Source organism: Vombatus ursinus, unplaced genomic scaffold, assembly GCF_900497805.2.
Source record: "Vombatus ursinus unplaced genomic scaffold, bare-nosed wombat genome assembly UNPS02014870.1, whole genome shotgun sequence".
In the NCBI taxonomy this organism is placed as follows: Eukaryota; Metazoa; Chordata; class Mammalia; order Diprotodontia; family Vombatidae; genus Vombatus; species Vombatus ursinus.
In genome coordinates, this window is record NW_020954648.1 from 12,975 (window position 1) to 27,442 (window position 14,468).

The 14,468-nt window shown below is 42.4% G+C and overlaps 1 protein-coding gene across 2 annotated transcripts in view; it reads left to right on the plus strand.

The window, feature by feature from the left end:
- Positions 1-3,404: 3,404 nt before the first annotated feature.
- Positions 3,405-14,468, plus strand: part of LOC114028137 (carboxypeptidase A5-like) — a 23,115-nt gene continuing 12,051 nt past the window's right edge. For both annotated transcript variants that reach the window (XM_027842346.1, XM_027842347.1), the window contains exons 1-6: positions 3,405-3,610; positions 4,332-4,413; positions 6,798-6,932; positions 9,474-9,572; positions 11,522-11,623; positions 12,808-12,909. In XM_027842346.1, the coding sequence (XP_027698147.1) occupies positions 3,504-3,610; positions 4,332-4,413; positions 6,798-6,932; positions 9,474-9,572; positions 11,522-11,623; positions 12,808-12,909 (627 nt within the window). In that variant the 5' untranslated portion in view covers positions 3,405-3,503. The remainder of the gene's footprint in view (positions 3,611-4,331; positions 4,414-6,797; positions 6,933-9,473; positions 9,573-11,521; positions 11,624-12,807; positions 12,910-14,468) is intronic.

Consider the following 14,468-nt stretch of genomic DNA (forward strand, 5'->3'; position numbering starts at 1 on the left):
CCAGTGTTGGGCAGCTATCAAATGCCTGAGAACAGATTCCATCCCCAGGTCTTCCTGACTCCAAGCCACCACGCCCATCTCCCCAGTCATGGATGCAAGTGTCAGAGCCAGGACTCAAGACCCCAAGTCCCCCTGATTCCAAGTCCTTCCCATTTGATGCTAAGCCAGCCTTTTCTGTCTGGAGACCCTTTTAATCATGCCTTTCCCCCTTCCCCACCTGTCTTCCAAACATCCACTAATAATAATAATAATAATAATAATAATAATAATAATAAATAGCTAACATTTATATAGCACCAACTATGTGCTAGACACTATGCCAAGCACTTTACAAATATCTCATTTTTACCTCACAAAATCCCTGGGAGGTAGGTGCTGTTATTATCCACATTTGCATTTGAAGCAAACAGAGGTTAAGTGACTTGTCTAGGGTCACACAGTCATTAAGTATCTGAGGCTAGATTTGAATTCAGGTCTTCCTAATTCTAGTCCTGGTGCTCTACCCACTGTACCACTTAGCTGCCTTAATAATGATTATTATAATAATAGCTTTTATTTATATAGAACTTTAAGTTTTGCAAAGTGCTTCATATATATACACACATATATACCCACATATACATATACATATATACACATACACACACACACACACACACATATATATATATATATCTCATTTGATCCTCACAGAAATCCTGTGGAGCAGGTGTTATTACTGGCACCTCCATTTTACAGAGAGAAAACTGAGGCTGAAATACGTTAAATGAGTTTCCCAGTGTTGCCTGCTAGTATCTATTTTTTTAAAATCTCATTTAATTTTTTTTGAGAAACAAAAATCTCTTTTCTGTCCTCCACACTTCCCCTCTATTAAAAAAAAGGAAAAAAAAATCTGTTACAAATATGCATAGTCAAGCAAAACAAATTCCCTCATTCATACACACTTATATGTGTGTATATATATATATACACACACACATATATTATTCTAATATATATATTAGTCTAATATATTATTCCAATATATCCTTTATATATTATCCTAATATATTCCTATATACATTATTCCAATATATTATTCTAATATGTATTATTCCAATATATACATTATTTTAATACATTATTCCAATATATCCTTTATATATTATCCTAATATATTCCTATATACATTATTCTAATATATTATTCTAATATATATATTAGTCTAATATATTATTCCAATATATCCTTTATATATTATCCTAATATATTCCTATATACATTATTCTAATATATTATTCTAATATATATTATTCCAATATGCATTCCTATATGTTATTCTAATATATTATTCCAATATATTGCTCTAATACATATTATTCCAATATATTATTCTTACATATTTTATTCCAATATCTATTATTTGAATATATATTATTCCAATATATTTTCCTCTGTCTCTTTATAGGGGTGTGTGTGTGTGTGTGTGTGTGTGTGTGTGTGTGTGTGTGTGTGTGTGTGCACGTCTCTGCCTTCACTTCATCCAGTTAGTATCTAAGACAGGGATCTGAACTCAGGGCTCCCTTATTCCTAGATCACTATTCTCTTCACTGAACCACCTCAGTCCCTAAGGATGGACATTCCTCTTTCGGGACAGGGAGTCACCTGGGCAGCCCTTTGTTCCTTTCCAGGTCTTATTTTGTTGTTGTTTTTAAACTGTGAGACCTCTGGAGACCAGGGCTCCTGGGACACTCTGTCCTGTCAGGACAATAGACTCATGAAATAATGAGACAGGCCCAGCAGGTCTGGGGAGCAGGACCAAGTATAAACAACTAGGACGTGCCCAATCCTTCCACGCATCCAGTTAATCTGTCATTCTGGGAAATGGCGGCGGTGGGAGTGGGTTTCTGAGAAAGGTTGCTGCTGAGTGACTGTCCTGTTAAAATGCTGTTACCAGAAATAGCCCGAGTGAGCATCCCTGCCCTTTTTCCTCTGCTGTGGATTTTCAGAACTGTCACCGGGTTCAGCTGCCCTAAAGATTTGTTTCTTGATCCCACTGGGGCTGCTTCACATGACAGCCTCCACTTTGCTGTCCCCAGTTGCTCCATCTAGGGAGACCTTGGCTGCATGGGCCCGGGGAAGAGACTCTGCTTTAAGGGAGGACCATTGGTAAGGACATTGGTGAGAATGTTTGGAATCGTTTCCAACATGATGATATCCCCAGTGCCATTGATGCTCATGGCCAAACTTGAAGGTGGAAAAAATGGGATTTCCCCAACTGAATAGCCACTTCAACAATTTACTTTTTTTGGGGGGGGGACTAGGCAATTGGGGTTAAGTGACTTGCCCAGGGTCACACAACTAGTAAGTGTCAAGTGTCTGAGGCCGGATTTGAACTCAGGTTCTCCTGACTCCAGGGCCGGTACTCTATTCACTGTGCCACCTAGCTGCCCTATAATTTACAATTTTTTAACCACCCAGCAAGCTTCTCTTAACTGCCCCTCCCTTTCCCCTTCCCCACCTGCTATGTGCCAGGCACTGTGCTAAACACTTTACAAATATTTTCTCATTTTTTGCTCACAACAACTCTGGGAGATAATTGCTATTATGATCTGCGTTTTGCAGATGAGAAAAGTGAGACAGACAGAGGCTAAGTGACTTGCCTAGGGTCATACAGCTAGTAAGTGTCTGAATCTGGATTTGCACTCGGGTCTTCCATATTCTAGGGCTGGTGTTCTATCCTGGTGCACCACCCATGCAAGGGGGTTTCTGCTGCTTTTGGGGTTAAACTCCAAGCTGGCTCTCCTAGGAGAAGGACAGACCAAAGGGAAAGTGGGAGAGAGTGGAAGGTAGACCCGGAGAACAAGGGAGAAATGGGGAATGGATTAAATGGGGAGATGGGAAAGGGAAAGGTGTTTTTTAAAGTATCAGATAAGTACTAATTGATGTTTTTTTTTTAAACGTTGTTTGTATTTCCCAATGACATTCACCTATTGGGAATGTTAATGTTAATGTTTACCCGAAATTATATTTTATGTCTTGATTTTCTTTTTTGGATTCCTATAAATGTTACCTGAAATTGTCTTGGAATGGAGTCTTGACAAAGGGCATGGGGAAAACTATCATTGTGGATAGCTCTCCAAGTCAGAAATGATTTGGAATTAATCTTACCTTAGATTTCATTGTTTCTGGAAGACTGATGCCTAAGTGCAGAATACAGTGTTACTTTCCCCCCCTTTTGACAAACAGAAGGATGCCAGGGCTGAGAGAAAGTCTTTGCCTTCTCTTTTTCCTCCCGGGCTCCCCGTCCCTGTCTCTGCCTTCCCCGGGGGCTCTGCCTGGAGGTGGGGAGGGCCGGGCAGTCGTCCTATCCAGAGCATCCTACTGCTTCTACATCACACGTTTCTGTTCCTCCCAAGATAAGCAAACGTGGAGACCGCTTAGGTGCTGGGACCATGAGCAACTGTCCCTGACGGGGAGCCCTCCCCCGAGTGGGCCGTCCGCTGGGGAGAAGCGTGCTGCACATGCCCATAGGAGACGGTGGTCCTGCTCTACTCTGGCTCACCATGAGGGGTCTCCTCGGCTTGAGCCTGCTCCTGGCAGCCACCTCGAGCCAGAAGGTGTTCAGTGGGTAAGTAGAGGCTCTCTGCCTCAGAGTCTGGGGCGGAGGATAGCATCTCTGCTCTGGGTGGTGGAGTACGAGGACTCCTGGGTTCTCATCCCATTGCCTCCTCTGCTTTAAATTATTTCGCTTTCTAGCTGCTTCAGTTTCAGTGTCTGTACAATGGGCACATTCACAGTCACGCCTCTTCCCCCTTCTCCCCTCATTCTTTCTTCCTCTTAGCATCTTGCTGGGTGCTCCTTAGAAGGCAAGACGACAAACATGATGGTGGTGGGGTCTGGAGCCATTGAACAGATCCTAGAACAACCATCTGTGACCCCTTTTCTCTATTACACAATCTTTCCTCTTCCTCACTTTCTCTCCCTCCCTCCCTTCCTTTTCTAATTTCCCATCCTTTCTTTTCTCTTTGACTCTCTTTCCCCCTTTTTTTTTTTCTCTTTCCTTCCTCTTTTTTCTGCCGCTGATCTCCACCCCTACCCACCTCTCAGGGAGGTGACCCAGGGAGGTAGGGTCTGAGCTGGCGTTTAACGGCCCCTGAAATTCCGCCAGCTGGTGCCCAGCCTTGGTGGTCCCTTGTCATCCCTCATTGTGGATCCTCTCTGTAATGCTTCTCAGACAAAAGAGCCCCTTTCAAGGTCTCCCTGCTCTCCCAAGGGCTAAAGCCTAACATTGCTCCCAGCTGTCCCCGACTCCCTGACACCATGTCCTGCCCCTGCTTATGTCTCCCCAGAGACCAGGTTCTCCGCATCAAGGCCAAGGACGAGAAGCAGCTCCAATTACTCAGGAATCTAGACATTTCGGAATATCTGAAGGTGAGGTCGGGCCTATGGGAGTTCCCCTGGTGTAATGGAAAAGCGCTGGGTTTGAATCTCAGCACTGCTGCAAACTGCCCACCTGACTTTGGACAAATCATTTCACTTGCCTGACTTCATTTTGATCATCCGTAAAATAAACGGGTTCGGTCTAGAAGATCCTCAGTCTCCCTGCTAGCTTTGAAGCACATGTATGGCAGAGCTTAGACCTGGAGTCGGCTTCATCTGACATAAAGCAGTTACCCAACCCTGGTCTCTTGACCCCCTCAGGGTGTCTCATATCTGAAGAGTTGTTGTGAAATACCCTAATTAATTTTAATTCACTTTAATTTTTTAAATTGGCTATGTCATACAGTACTTTTTCAAAAGGGTTGGTGGGTGAGGCCCATGGAATTAATTTAATAGTGATAGACCCCTCCAAGGGCAGGCCTCCCCGCAGTTAGATTATGGTCCACCTGCAGGCCTCACTTCATCAGTTGATGGCATGCTACTGCTACAGAGCCCTCCCTGGGACATTCCAGCATCTCTAGCAGGTGCAGAGGAATCTGGCCTGCAGTATCCCTTCCCCTCCCACATCCACCTCTCACCCTCCATCCCTCCAGTGATCATAAGATTCCGCGAAAATAAAAAATATTGAGTACCTGTCTATGCAGGAAAAAGGTTGGGGACCAAAGGACTGGGTCTCCATGCTTGAGAATTTGGGCTTTGTTTACGCTGCTAGGCAGGATGATTGAGCCAGGTGTGCACTGTAAAACTGTGGGAATTTAAGAGATGGGCAGGGAGAAGGGGCATTTTTGTTTGATGCAAAACTATATTCCTCAGTATCCCATCCACCAGTGTTAGGAGCTGAGTGCCGGATGACATGTAGATGGTCTTCTGATGAAAAGGCTTGCTGTAGCAAATGTGTATGGCTTGGGTCCATCCTAATAGCCCAGTCTACCATCTTGGCAACTGGGTTGAGCAGTAGTTAGAGCGCTGGGCCAGGGCCGAGCTCAAATCCAGCCTCAGATACTTATTGACCTAGGGCAAGTCACTTAACCTCTGCCTGCCTCAGTTTCCTCAGCTGTAAAATGAAGATAATTATAGCACCTACTTCCTGGGAGTCTTGTGGAGATTAAATGAGATATTATTTGTAAAAAGTGCTTAGCACAGTGCCTGGAATATAGTAGGCACTATCTAAATGTTGCCTATTCTTCTTCTTCTTATCTGTAATAATAGCACTTGCCTCCCTGGGTTGTTGTAAAGATCAAGTGAGATAATAATTGCAAAGGGCTTTGTAAACCTTAAAGAGCTATGCAAATGCTAGCTAGTATTAACCTTTTATTTCTATTGGAAACATTTCTCTTGTAGCCACAGGAGAAAAATAACCACGATACCTGCTACTTGTATGGTGCTCTGCAGTTCCCAAGGGTCCTCACTTATACGATCACATTGGACCCATACAAGCCCATGTTTTAAGGCTTTATTGTCTCCATTTTCTAGATGAGGACATTAAGTTTCGGAGAGGCTAAAGGACATTGCTCAAGGTGGCAGTCAAGAGATCTCAGAGTTTAGCAGCATTTCTTTTAATTGTTACAATAAAATATATTTTATTGGGGGGGGGTGTAGTTGAGGCAATCACATATTTCTGAACATGGTCCCACAGGCCAGGCCAATGGCTACCTCTGCTCACAGTCCTCGCTCCTATTGCCCATGAGTTTTTCTATTGGTCAGTAATCAAAGGATGTTATAAACAACTTTCCCCATTTTATAGAGAGAAAAATGGAGGAGAGCCTTGGAGTGACTTTGGGGCACACAACAGATGTCTGAGAGTAGAATCCAAGTGCCTGTATACCTGTGTTATACTATGGACATGAAATTTTCCTGTCCATTCCATGACCAAAGGGAAGCGATGTCCTTTGCCTATATAGTTCCATTCAATACCTGGTCTTTGTAGTTCCCTTTGCTGGCCAAGGACCTTTTCCATTATAATTACAGTGATTGATGACATTACTTCACTCATCACTTCTTTAGGTAAAGTCTGTACTTTTGCTTGGGGGGGTGGCCTTTGGGACTCAAAGATGCTCCAGTACAAGGTTGAGTTTGGCCAAGAAGCAGTGCTGGAAGATGGCAAAGTGGTTTGGGTGTCATGGAGGAGAGAAAGAACTTTTGGACAAGAACTCTTTCTCTCTTTCTACCTCCTCCCCACCCCGACACCTCAGCCATTAGGGCTTTAAGTAATACGTTAGGGTGCAGGAGTTAACATTTCTGAGATGCAGGAGGGGAGGGCCTCCCTGCTGCATAACAGTAGATTAGGCCATTGCATCCTACCTGGGTATATATGTTCCAGGTTATATGATAAAATTCAATTTATTTTCTTTCCTTTACCTCCCTCCCTACCAAAGATTGATTTTTGGCATGCTCCAGCCAGGCCCAGCCTCCCTGTGGATATGAGAGTTCCTTTCTCTAACCTGAAAGCTGTCAAAAACTATCTGAATTCCAGGGGCATCTCCTATGCCATCACGGTTGAAGATATCCAGGTAAGATCTCTCACCAGGTCTGTGGTTGGTGTCTCGCCTTACATTAATTTTACTTTCTGTCTAAGTAGTAGCCAGAGAGAACAGATTTTTCATTTGTGAAATGAGGATCAGAAAAACAATCTCTAAGATCCCTTGTAGCTGGGTCTTTATCCATTTGTGCTTGGATGGACTTCTAAGCAGGCAAGGAGTTTTGTAGTTAAGAAGCCATTGGGTCCTTCTCTCTTATGCGTTTTTTCTTTTTTTTTTTGGTGAGGCTATTGGGATTAAGTGACTTGCCCAGGGTCACACAGCTAGTAAGGGTCAAGTGTCTGAGGCCAGATTTGAACTCAGGTCCTCCTGACTCCAAGGCCAGAGCTCTATCCACTGCCCCACCTAGCTGCCCCTCTTTTATGCATTTCTTTGTGAGAAGGTGACAAGAGAGGCTGATAGATAGCTTGAGATAAATTTATAGAACTGGTCAAATGAAAATCCATATATCTGAAACACAATGTCTAATTTAGGGAGTATCCTACTCAAATAACTAAATTTCAGACTTGTAAGAGAGCTTGTAATTAGAAATTTTCCTCTTTTTTGGGTTCCACAAAAGTCTTTTTTAGCGTCTATTTCAGTCTGGGGCAGCTAGGTAGCACAGTGAATAGAGTGCTGGACCTAGAGTCAGTAGGACCTGAGTTCAAATCTGGCCTCAGACACTTAGCAGTTGTGTGACCCTGGGCAAGTCACTTAACCCTGTTGGCCTCAGTTTCCTTTTCTGTAAAATGAATTGGAGAAGGAAATGGCAAACCATTCCAGTATCTCTGCCAAGAAAATCCCAAATAGGGACATGAAGAGTCAGACATGATTGAACAACAAGAAATTTGTCTGAACTTGCAAACATTCACTTTTTTAGATAATGGCACAAAAAAGATCGTGATGGAATGGCCAGTTATCTTTTTTCAAGGACTGATCAGATTTATTCTGAAGGAGCTATCTGGGAGGAACACTTATGGAGACCTTCTAAAGAGTTCTACCAAGTTTTGGTCTGGAAATTAGAAAACTTGTGTAGACTTCCTAGACCTAGTTCCTTTTGGTGTGATTTTAAAATCTGGGTAAAGTTTTGTTCCAGAATCATCAGTTCACACAACATGCCTTCATGCTGTCTGATGGGTATGGTAGTAAGGCTTGTGGTCAGTCAGGTATTGATGTATTTACTCCTTTCAATTGAGGAAAACAATAGAATCTTCAGACCTTAGTAAGTTCATTTCTTTAGTCTTTCCCATGGCTCCTGTCCATTGGCCTGGGGCCAACGCAATAGTCAGACAAGTCGTCCAGCACCAGTATTCCAGCTTTGGGATGTTTTTCATGAGTACACTAGTAAACATTGTGTTAGCAAGTTGCATTAGATATTTTGGTGGCTAGATTGACTCACACATTAAATTTGTAGTCTACTAAAACTCTCAGATTTTTTTTTTCACATAAATTAATGTAAAACTATGAGGCAGCTAGGTGGGACAGTAGATAGAATGCTGGACTTGGAATCAGGAAGACCTGAGTTCAAACCCTGCCTCAGATACTTACCAGTTGTGTGACCTCGGGCAAATCATTAACCTCTGTCTGCCTCAGTTTCCTCTATAAAATAGGGATAATAATAACATCTACTTCCCAGGGTTGTTGTGAGGATCAAATCAGCTAATATTTGTAAAGCTCTTTGCAAACCTCAAAGCAGTATATAAATGCTAGTAATTATAATTATCTAGCCATTCTTCTATCTTGTACTTACAAATTGATTTTTTGACCCCCATATTCAGGACTTTTCATTAATCTACATTAAGATCGAAAATTACAGACCAGATGCAATTTACAGGTGCAGGTGTATTAATGAGATCGATCGACATATTGACAAATTAGTATAAGTTTCATCTTATTGAGTTCCACCAATTGTTCTATGCCAAGGTCATCTAGAATTCTGTTGCCTGTGTTTCATAAATATCATATGTGAAAGCACTTTATAACTCTAAAGTAGCATATAACTGTAAGGTGCTGTTATTAATATCATCTGTTTATTCTATAGTTGAGGAAAATGAGATTCAAAGAGCTCATTATTATCATCAGCATCATTAAATAATGATAATAGATAGAGTTTAGATAACCCCTTATTCTTGCAGAATGCTTTACAAATCTGGTCTCATTTGACCTTCGTCACATCTGCCCAGTTGTCAGTTCGGTGATTATCATCTCAATTTTACCAAAGAGGAAAGAGGCCTCGGAGAGTTAATGCAGTTATGTTAATACAGCTATGAAGGAGAAGAGTCCAGACTTGAATGAGGTCTTTTGACTCCCATGCCAGTATTCTGTCCCTGTACCATACTGCTTAAGTTTGCTATCGCTAACTCGCATACCTTGGCGGGAGTGGTTGCCAGCACACAGGAGGAGACTGGAGCCCAAGGCTGATGGCTTTGTCTTCACATCAGTGATGGCTTCTCTCTCCCCAGCAGACTGTTGGCACCATCTTAGTCCAAGAAAGTGTGGCCTTGACCTCTTGGCATTTGAGGGTTTGTATTCCAGGTACTGTTAGATGAGGAACGAAAAGGTATGATGGCCTCCCGAAGACTGGAAAGGAGTACTAGTAGCTTCAGGTACAACTCTTACCACACTCTAGAGGAGGTAAGTATTTTAATCTAATTCAATGGACACTTATTAAGCACCTGCTATATGCAAGTGAAAAACTGTTCCCATCCTTGAGTTTACATTCTGGGGGAGGGGGATAGCAGGGACAATAACATTTAGATAGTAAATGAACATAATATAATTTGAAGACAGATCAGAAACAACTGAGAAGATGTGAGGAAGGGCTTCCCATAGAAATATACCAATATCCCTGAGCTGTTCTGTCTGTGGTCCCCAGAGGTAATCAGCCTCATGCAGAAATTAATTCCATCTCATAACCACTGACTCCCCACCTCAGGCTGCACATGACTGTTGTTGGGTTAAGAGGCCTAGCATGAAAATGAATATACATGAGTCAGGGCAGCCTGGCCTGACTCTACTACTGGAAAAAACCAACTCACAGTACATATTAAACTTCATATTCAAATGACTTTGCATTATAATTCTTATTACCATGATTATTACTATTGTTATTACCCTCAGCATAATTATCATCGCAATTATTACTGTATGGTTCTAAATATAGGTTGAACTTTCCCCCCACATCTAACTGTGGCCTGTCATCCTTGTTATTTTTCTTATATACCAATATACTGTTTTCTCTTTCAAAGGGAGCTCGTTTTAGGGATAGAGTCTCCATTTGGACCAATATGGTAGACTACGGGGGTGAAATTGATGAAGTCTGTAAAAACAGCTAAACTCTCCATGTTCATTCATGGGATAAGATTTAGAGGGGTCATCTAGTCTAACCTCCTCAATTTACTGATGAGGAAGCTGAGACCCAGCTGGCCCACCAGGCCCGGTGATGTGCCTAAGGTGAATCTGGGTCTTCATTCTCCAAGTGCAGTTTTCTTTCCCCTGCCTCATTCACTCATCCATCTTTTCAGTAGTCATTTAGTGGGTGCCTGCTATATGGCAGGTCCTGTGCTATGAACTTCAGAGGATACAAAGATGTTGGCGGCACGGTCCCTGCCTTCATGAAGCTTACAATCTAGATGGGGAGGTGAGACCTCTACACTGTTAACTGCAATTCAATACCATGCTAGAGGTGGGGAACCTGATGTGGCCTTGAGGCCACAGGTTCCCCACCCCTGCATACTATATGGGTCATTCAAATACAGTGACCATATTTTTCAAACTCCAAATCGGGACTCATATTCTGGTAAAGGATATACTTTTTTGGAAAACCCTATTATAGATATGCTTTCTTTTCTTAAAATGGGAACTGCCCCAGAAAACAAGGCATTCATGGTGCGGTAGATCTATGAGTATTCTTAGCCAAGTAGATCAGAGAGAGAAGATTCCTCCTGGTGGGAGATGGTCCTTATGACAGCAGGCTCATGATCAGAGCAGACTCATGAATAGTATTATTATTGGAGAGGTAGTGTGGTTCAGTGGAAAGGACACTGGCCTTGGAGGCAGAGGATGGGTTCAAATCCGGTCTCGGGCACTTACTATCTCTATGACCTTGGGCAAATCACTTAATTTCTCAGGGCTGAAGTTTCTTCATGTAAAATGAAAGGTTGGACTTAGATGATCTCTATGGTCTCAGTTGTAAAATTTGTGACTTCTCTGAGCTTCAGTTTTCTTATCTGTAAAGGGGGGAGATGTTATATTAGGTAATTATATTAATTATTATATGTATATTATCTATAATATATAATTATAATTATATGCCTAATTATATTAGATAATCTTTCTTGTTATCTCCCAGCTCTCAATCTAAATAAAATATCTAAAATAAAATAAAATCTAAATAAAAATATGATTTTATAAATTAAATTGAATTGAGACTCAAGTTAAACATTTCTCCAGAGAGGAACGTTGGTAGGGGTGATGGGGAGCAGGAAGAAAAGAAGGGGGGTAATTTTTTGTGCCCCGTCTCTCCAAGTCCCCTCCTGTCTCTCCCTGGGCATTGCAAGCTATCTGAACTGTCTTCCTTTTAGATCTACACCTGGATGGACAATTTTGTGGTTGAACATTCAAACCTGGTCTCAAAACTTATGATTGGTCAGACCTTTGAAAAACGTCCCATTTTTGTACTGAAGGTAATGCCTTGGTCCCATTGATAAGCTTTCCTCCACGCCCTGTTCTCATTCATCCCCTTCCACTTCCACCAGTGTCTTGGGGCCCCATGGAGTAATGAGTTGGGTGACTGTTGGGACAACTGGCCTCTTGGGTCTTTTTCCCTGCGGAGTTTTAAGTAGAGGATACACACCCATCAATTGGTTTGGTTCAGATTCAGCACGAAATGGTGTGACCCCTGAGCCCACAATCTTAGGGTTCAAGGACAGGGATAGCCATCACCCCCATCTCACACAGTGAGACTGGGAATGAGCTCAGCCACACAAAAAGGTGAATCCTCAGTGGGAGGATTATTAAGAAATTAGAGCTGAGGATTGGGATCATTCACCCTGGATTTGAGATGGGTGAGTATGGGTGACTCAGTTGCTCCATCTCTTAACTAGGAATAGGAATACTGAGTCCTCCTGCCCTTTCCCAAATAGAGGGTTTTGAGATTTTTGCTTTCCCAGAACTGTCTGCTGTCCACCAACTGAAAGTCTATATAAATGAACTTGAGTCAACATCACACACTAGCGCTATAGAAAATAATATTTGGAGCAAAAAATAATGCTGGAGTTTTGTGCCTAGCGTGGATAGAGCTCTGAACTGGAGTGTCAGAGGTCCTAAGTTCATATCTTTCCTGAGACACTTAATAACTGTGTGACCCATGGCAAGTCACTTAACATCCTTGGGCCTCAGTTTCTTTGTGTGTAAAATGAAGGGGCTTAGTCTTAAGTCTGAAGTGTGAAGACACTGTGTATTGATCAGGAGTGCCCTGGATCACTTGAAAGGATCCATGCCATGGATGCCCAGAAATGGAAGTCTTGAAGGTCCAAGGTTCATCACCACAAAGTCTCCAGCAATCTGAGCCCTCTATTTGTTAGCCAAAGGACTCTCCCTACATCTCTGTTCCTACCTCCACTGGAGAGGACATCCTTTTCTATTGCTGCCTTCTGGTGTTGTACACATAGGTGTTGAGGGAGCCAATTTCTCACACACACACACACACACACATACACGTTTCACCCTCAGTCTATGTCTAAGCAACCAGAGAGCCCTCCAAGTAGAGTTGACCCATTGTATGGAATTTCTGGAAATGTCATCATAACTAGTATGGCCCATGAGCCATTTTAACACCAGCTGGGCGGCTTGTCTCCTTGTCTCCCAGTTCAGCACTGGAAACAGGACCCGGCCTGCCATCTGGATTGACAGTGGTATTCATGCTCGGGAGTGGATCACCCAAGCAACCGGAGTCTGGACAGCCATGAAGGTCAGCAGGGGATGAACGTCCAACAGCCCAGAGGTGGCTTACAGGCAGAGGGAGTTAGCAGCTAAAGAGGGTTAGCACACAGAACGATCTTGAGATCTTCTGGTTTAACCTCTTCATTCTACAGATAAGGAAACTGAGGCCCAGAATGGGGAAATGTTAGGCCATAGTCACTCAGCAGACTTGATGGTGGTTGATTGACACCTGTCTCATGTGTGTGTGTGTGTGTGTGTGTGTGTGTGTGTTAGGGGATGCCTGACAATTTTAGGGCCTTTTCCAAGATTGGGTACAGTCACAGACATGTTGGGCCTATTAAATAAATGATTCTCTAGCCCATCCTATTTCTTGTCTGGGCCAGTATAAGAGCAGAGAAAGGTCTGTTTACTATTTATTAAGCATCCACAATGTGCTAGGTGCTATACTGGGCATACCCAAGGCAAAATTTTGTCATGGACCCCTTTGGCAGTCCAATGAAACCTATCTACTCCTCAAACTAATGTTTTTAAATGCATAAACTAAAACACATAGGATTACATGAAGGCAGTTAAGAAGTACAGTGGTTAGAGTACCAGGCCTGGAGTCAGGAGGACTCATCTTCCTGAGTTCAAATCTGACCTCAGACATTTCCTATCTGTGTGACCCTGGGTGAGTCACTTAACCCTGTTTGCCTCAGTTTCCCCATCTGTTAAATGGGGATAATAACAGCACCTACCTCCCTGAGATGTTGTGAAAATTAAATGAAATAATAATTGTAAAGTGCTTAGCACAGTGCCTGGCACATAGTATGTGCAATGTAAGTGTTAGCTATTACTACTACTACTACTACTACTACTGCTGCTACTACTATTACTATTGCTACTACTACTATTACAACTACTAGCTGTGTGACCTTAGGCAAGTCACCTAACCTCTGTTTGCCTCAGTTTCCTCACCTGTAAATTGGCAATAAGAATACCACTTACCTCCCTGGGTTATTGTGAAGATCAAACAAGATGTTTGTAAAAAGCGCTTTGCATGGTGCCTGGCACATAGTATGTGTAATATGTGTTAGCTGTTACTACTACTACTACTACTACTACTACTACTACTACTGTTACTACTACTGCTTCTACTACTACTGTTACTACTACTATTACTACTACTGCTACTACTACTACTGCTACTACTACTACTACTACTACTATTACTATTACTGCTACTGCTACTACTACTACTACTACTACTACTAGTACTACTACTGCTACTATTACTACTACTACTACTAGCTGTGTGATCTTAGGCAAGTCACTTAACCTCTGTTTGCCTCAGTTTCCTCACCTGTAAATTGGGGATAATAATACCACCTACCTCCCTGGGTTATTGTGAAGATCAGATGAGATGTTTGTAAAAAGCACTTTGCACAGTGCCTGGCACATAGTATGTGTAATATGTGTTAGGTATTACTACTACTACTACTGCTACTACCACTACTACTGTTACTGCTACTGCTTCTACTGCTACTATTACTACTACTGCTACTAGTACTTCTACTACTCTTACTACTACTACTACTGCTACTACTA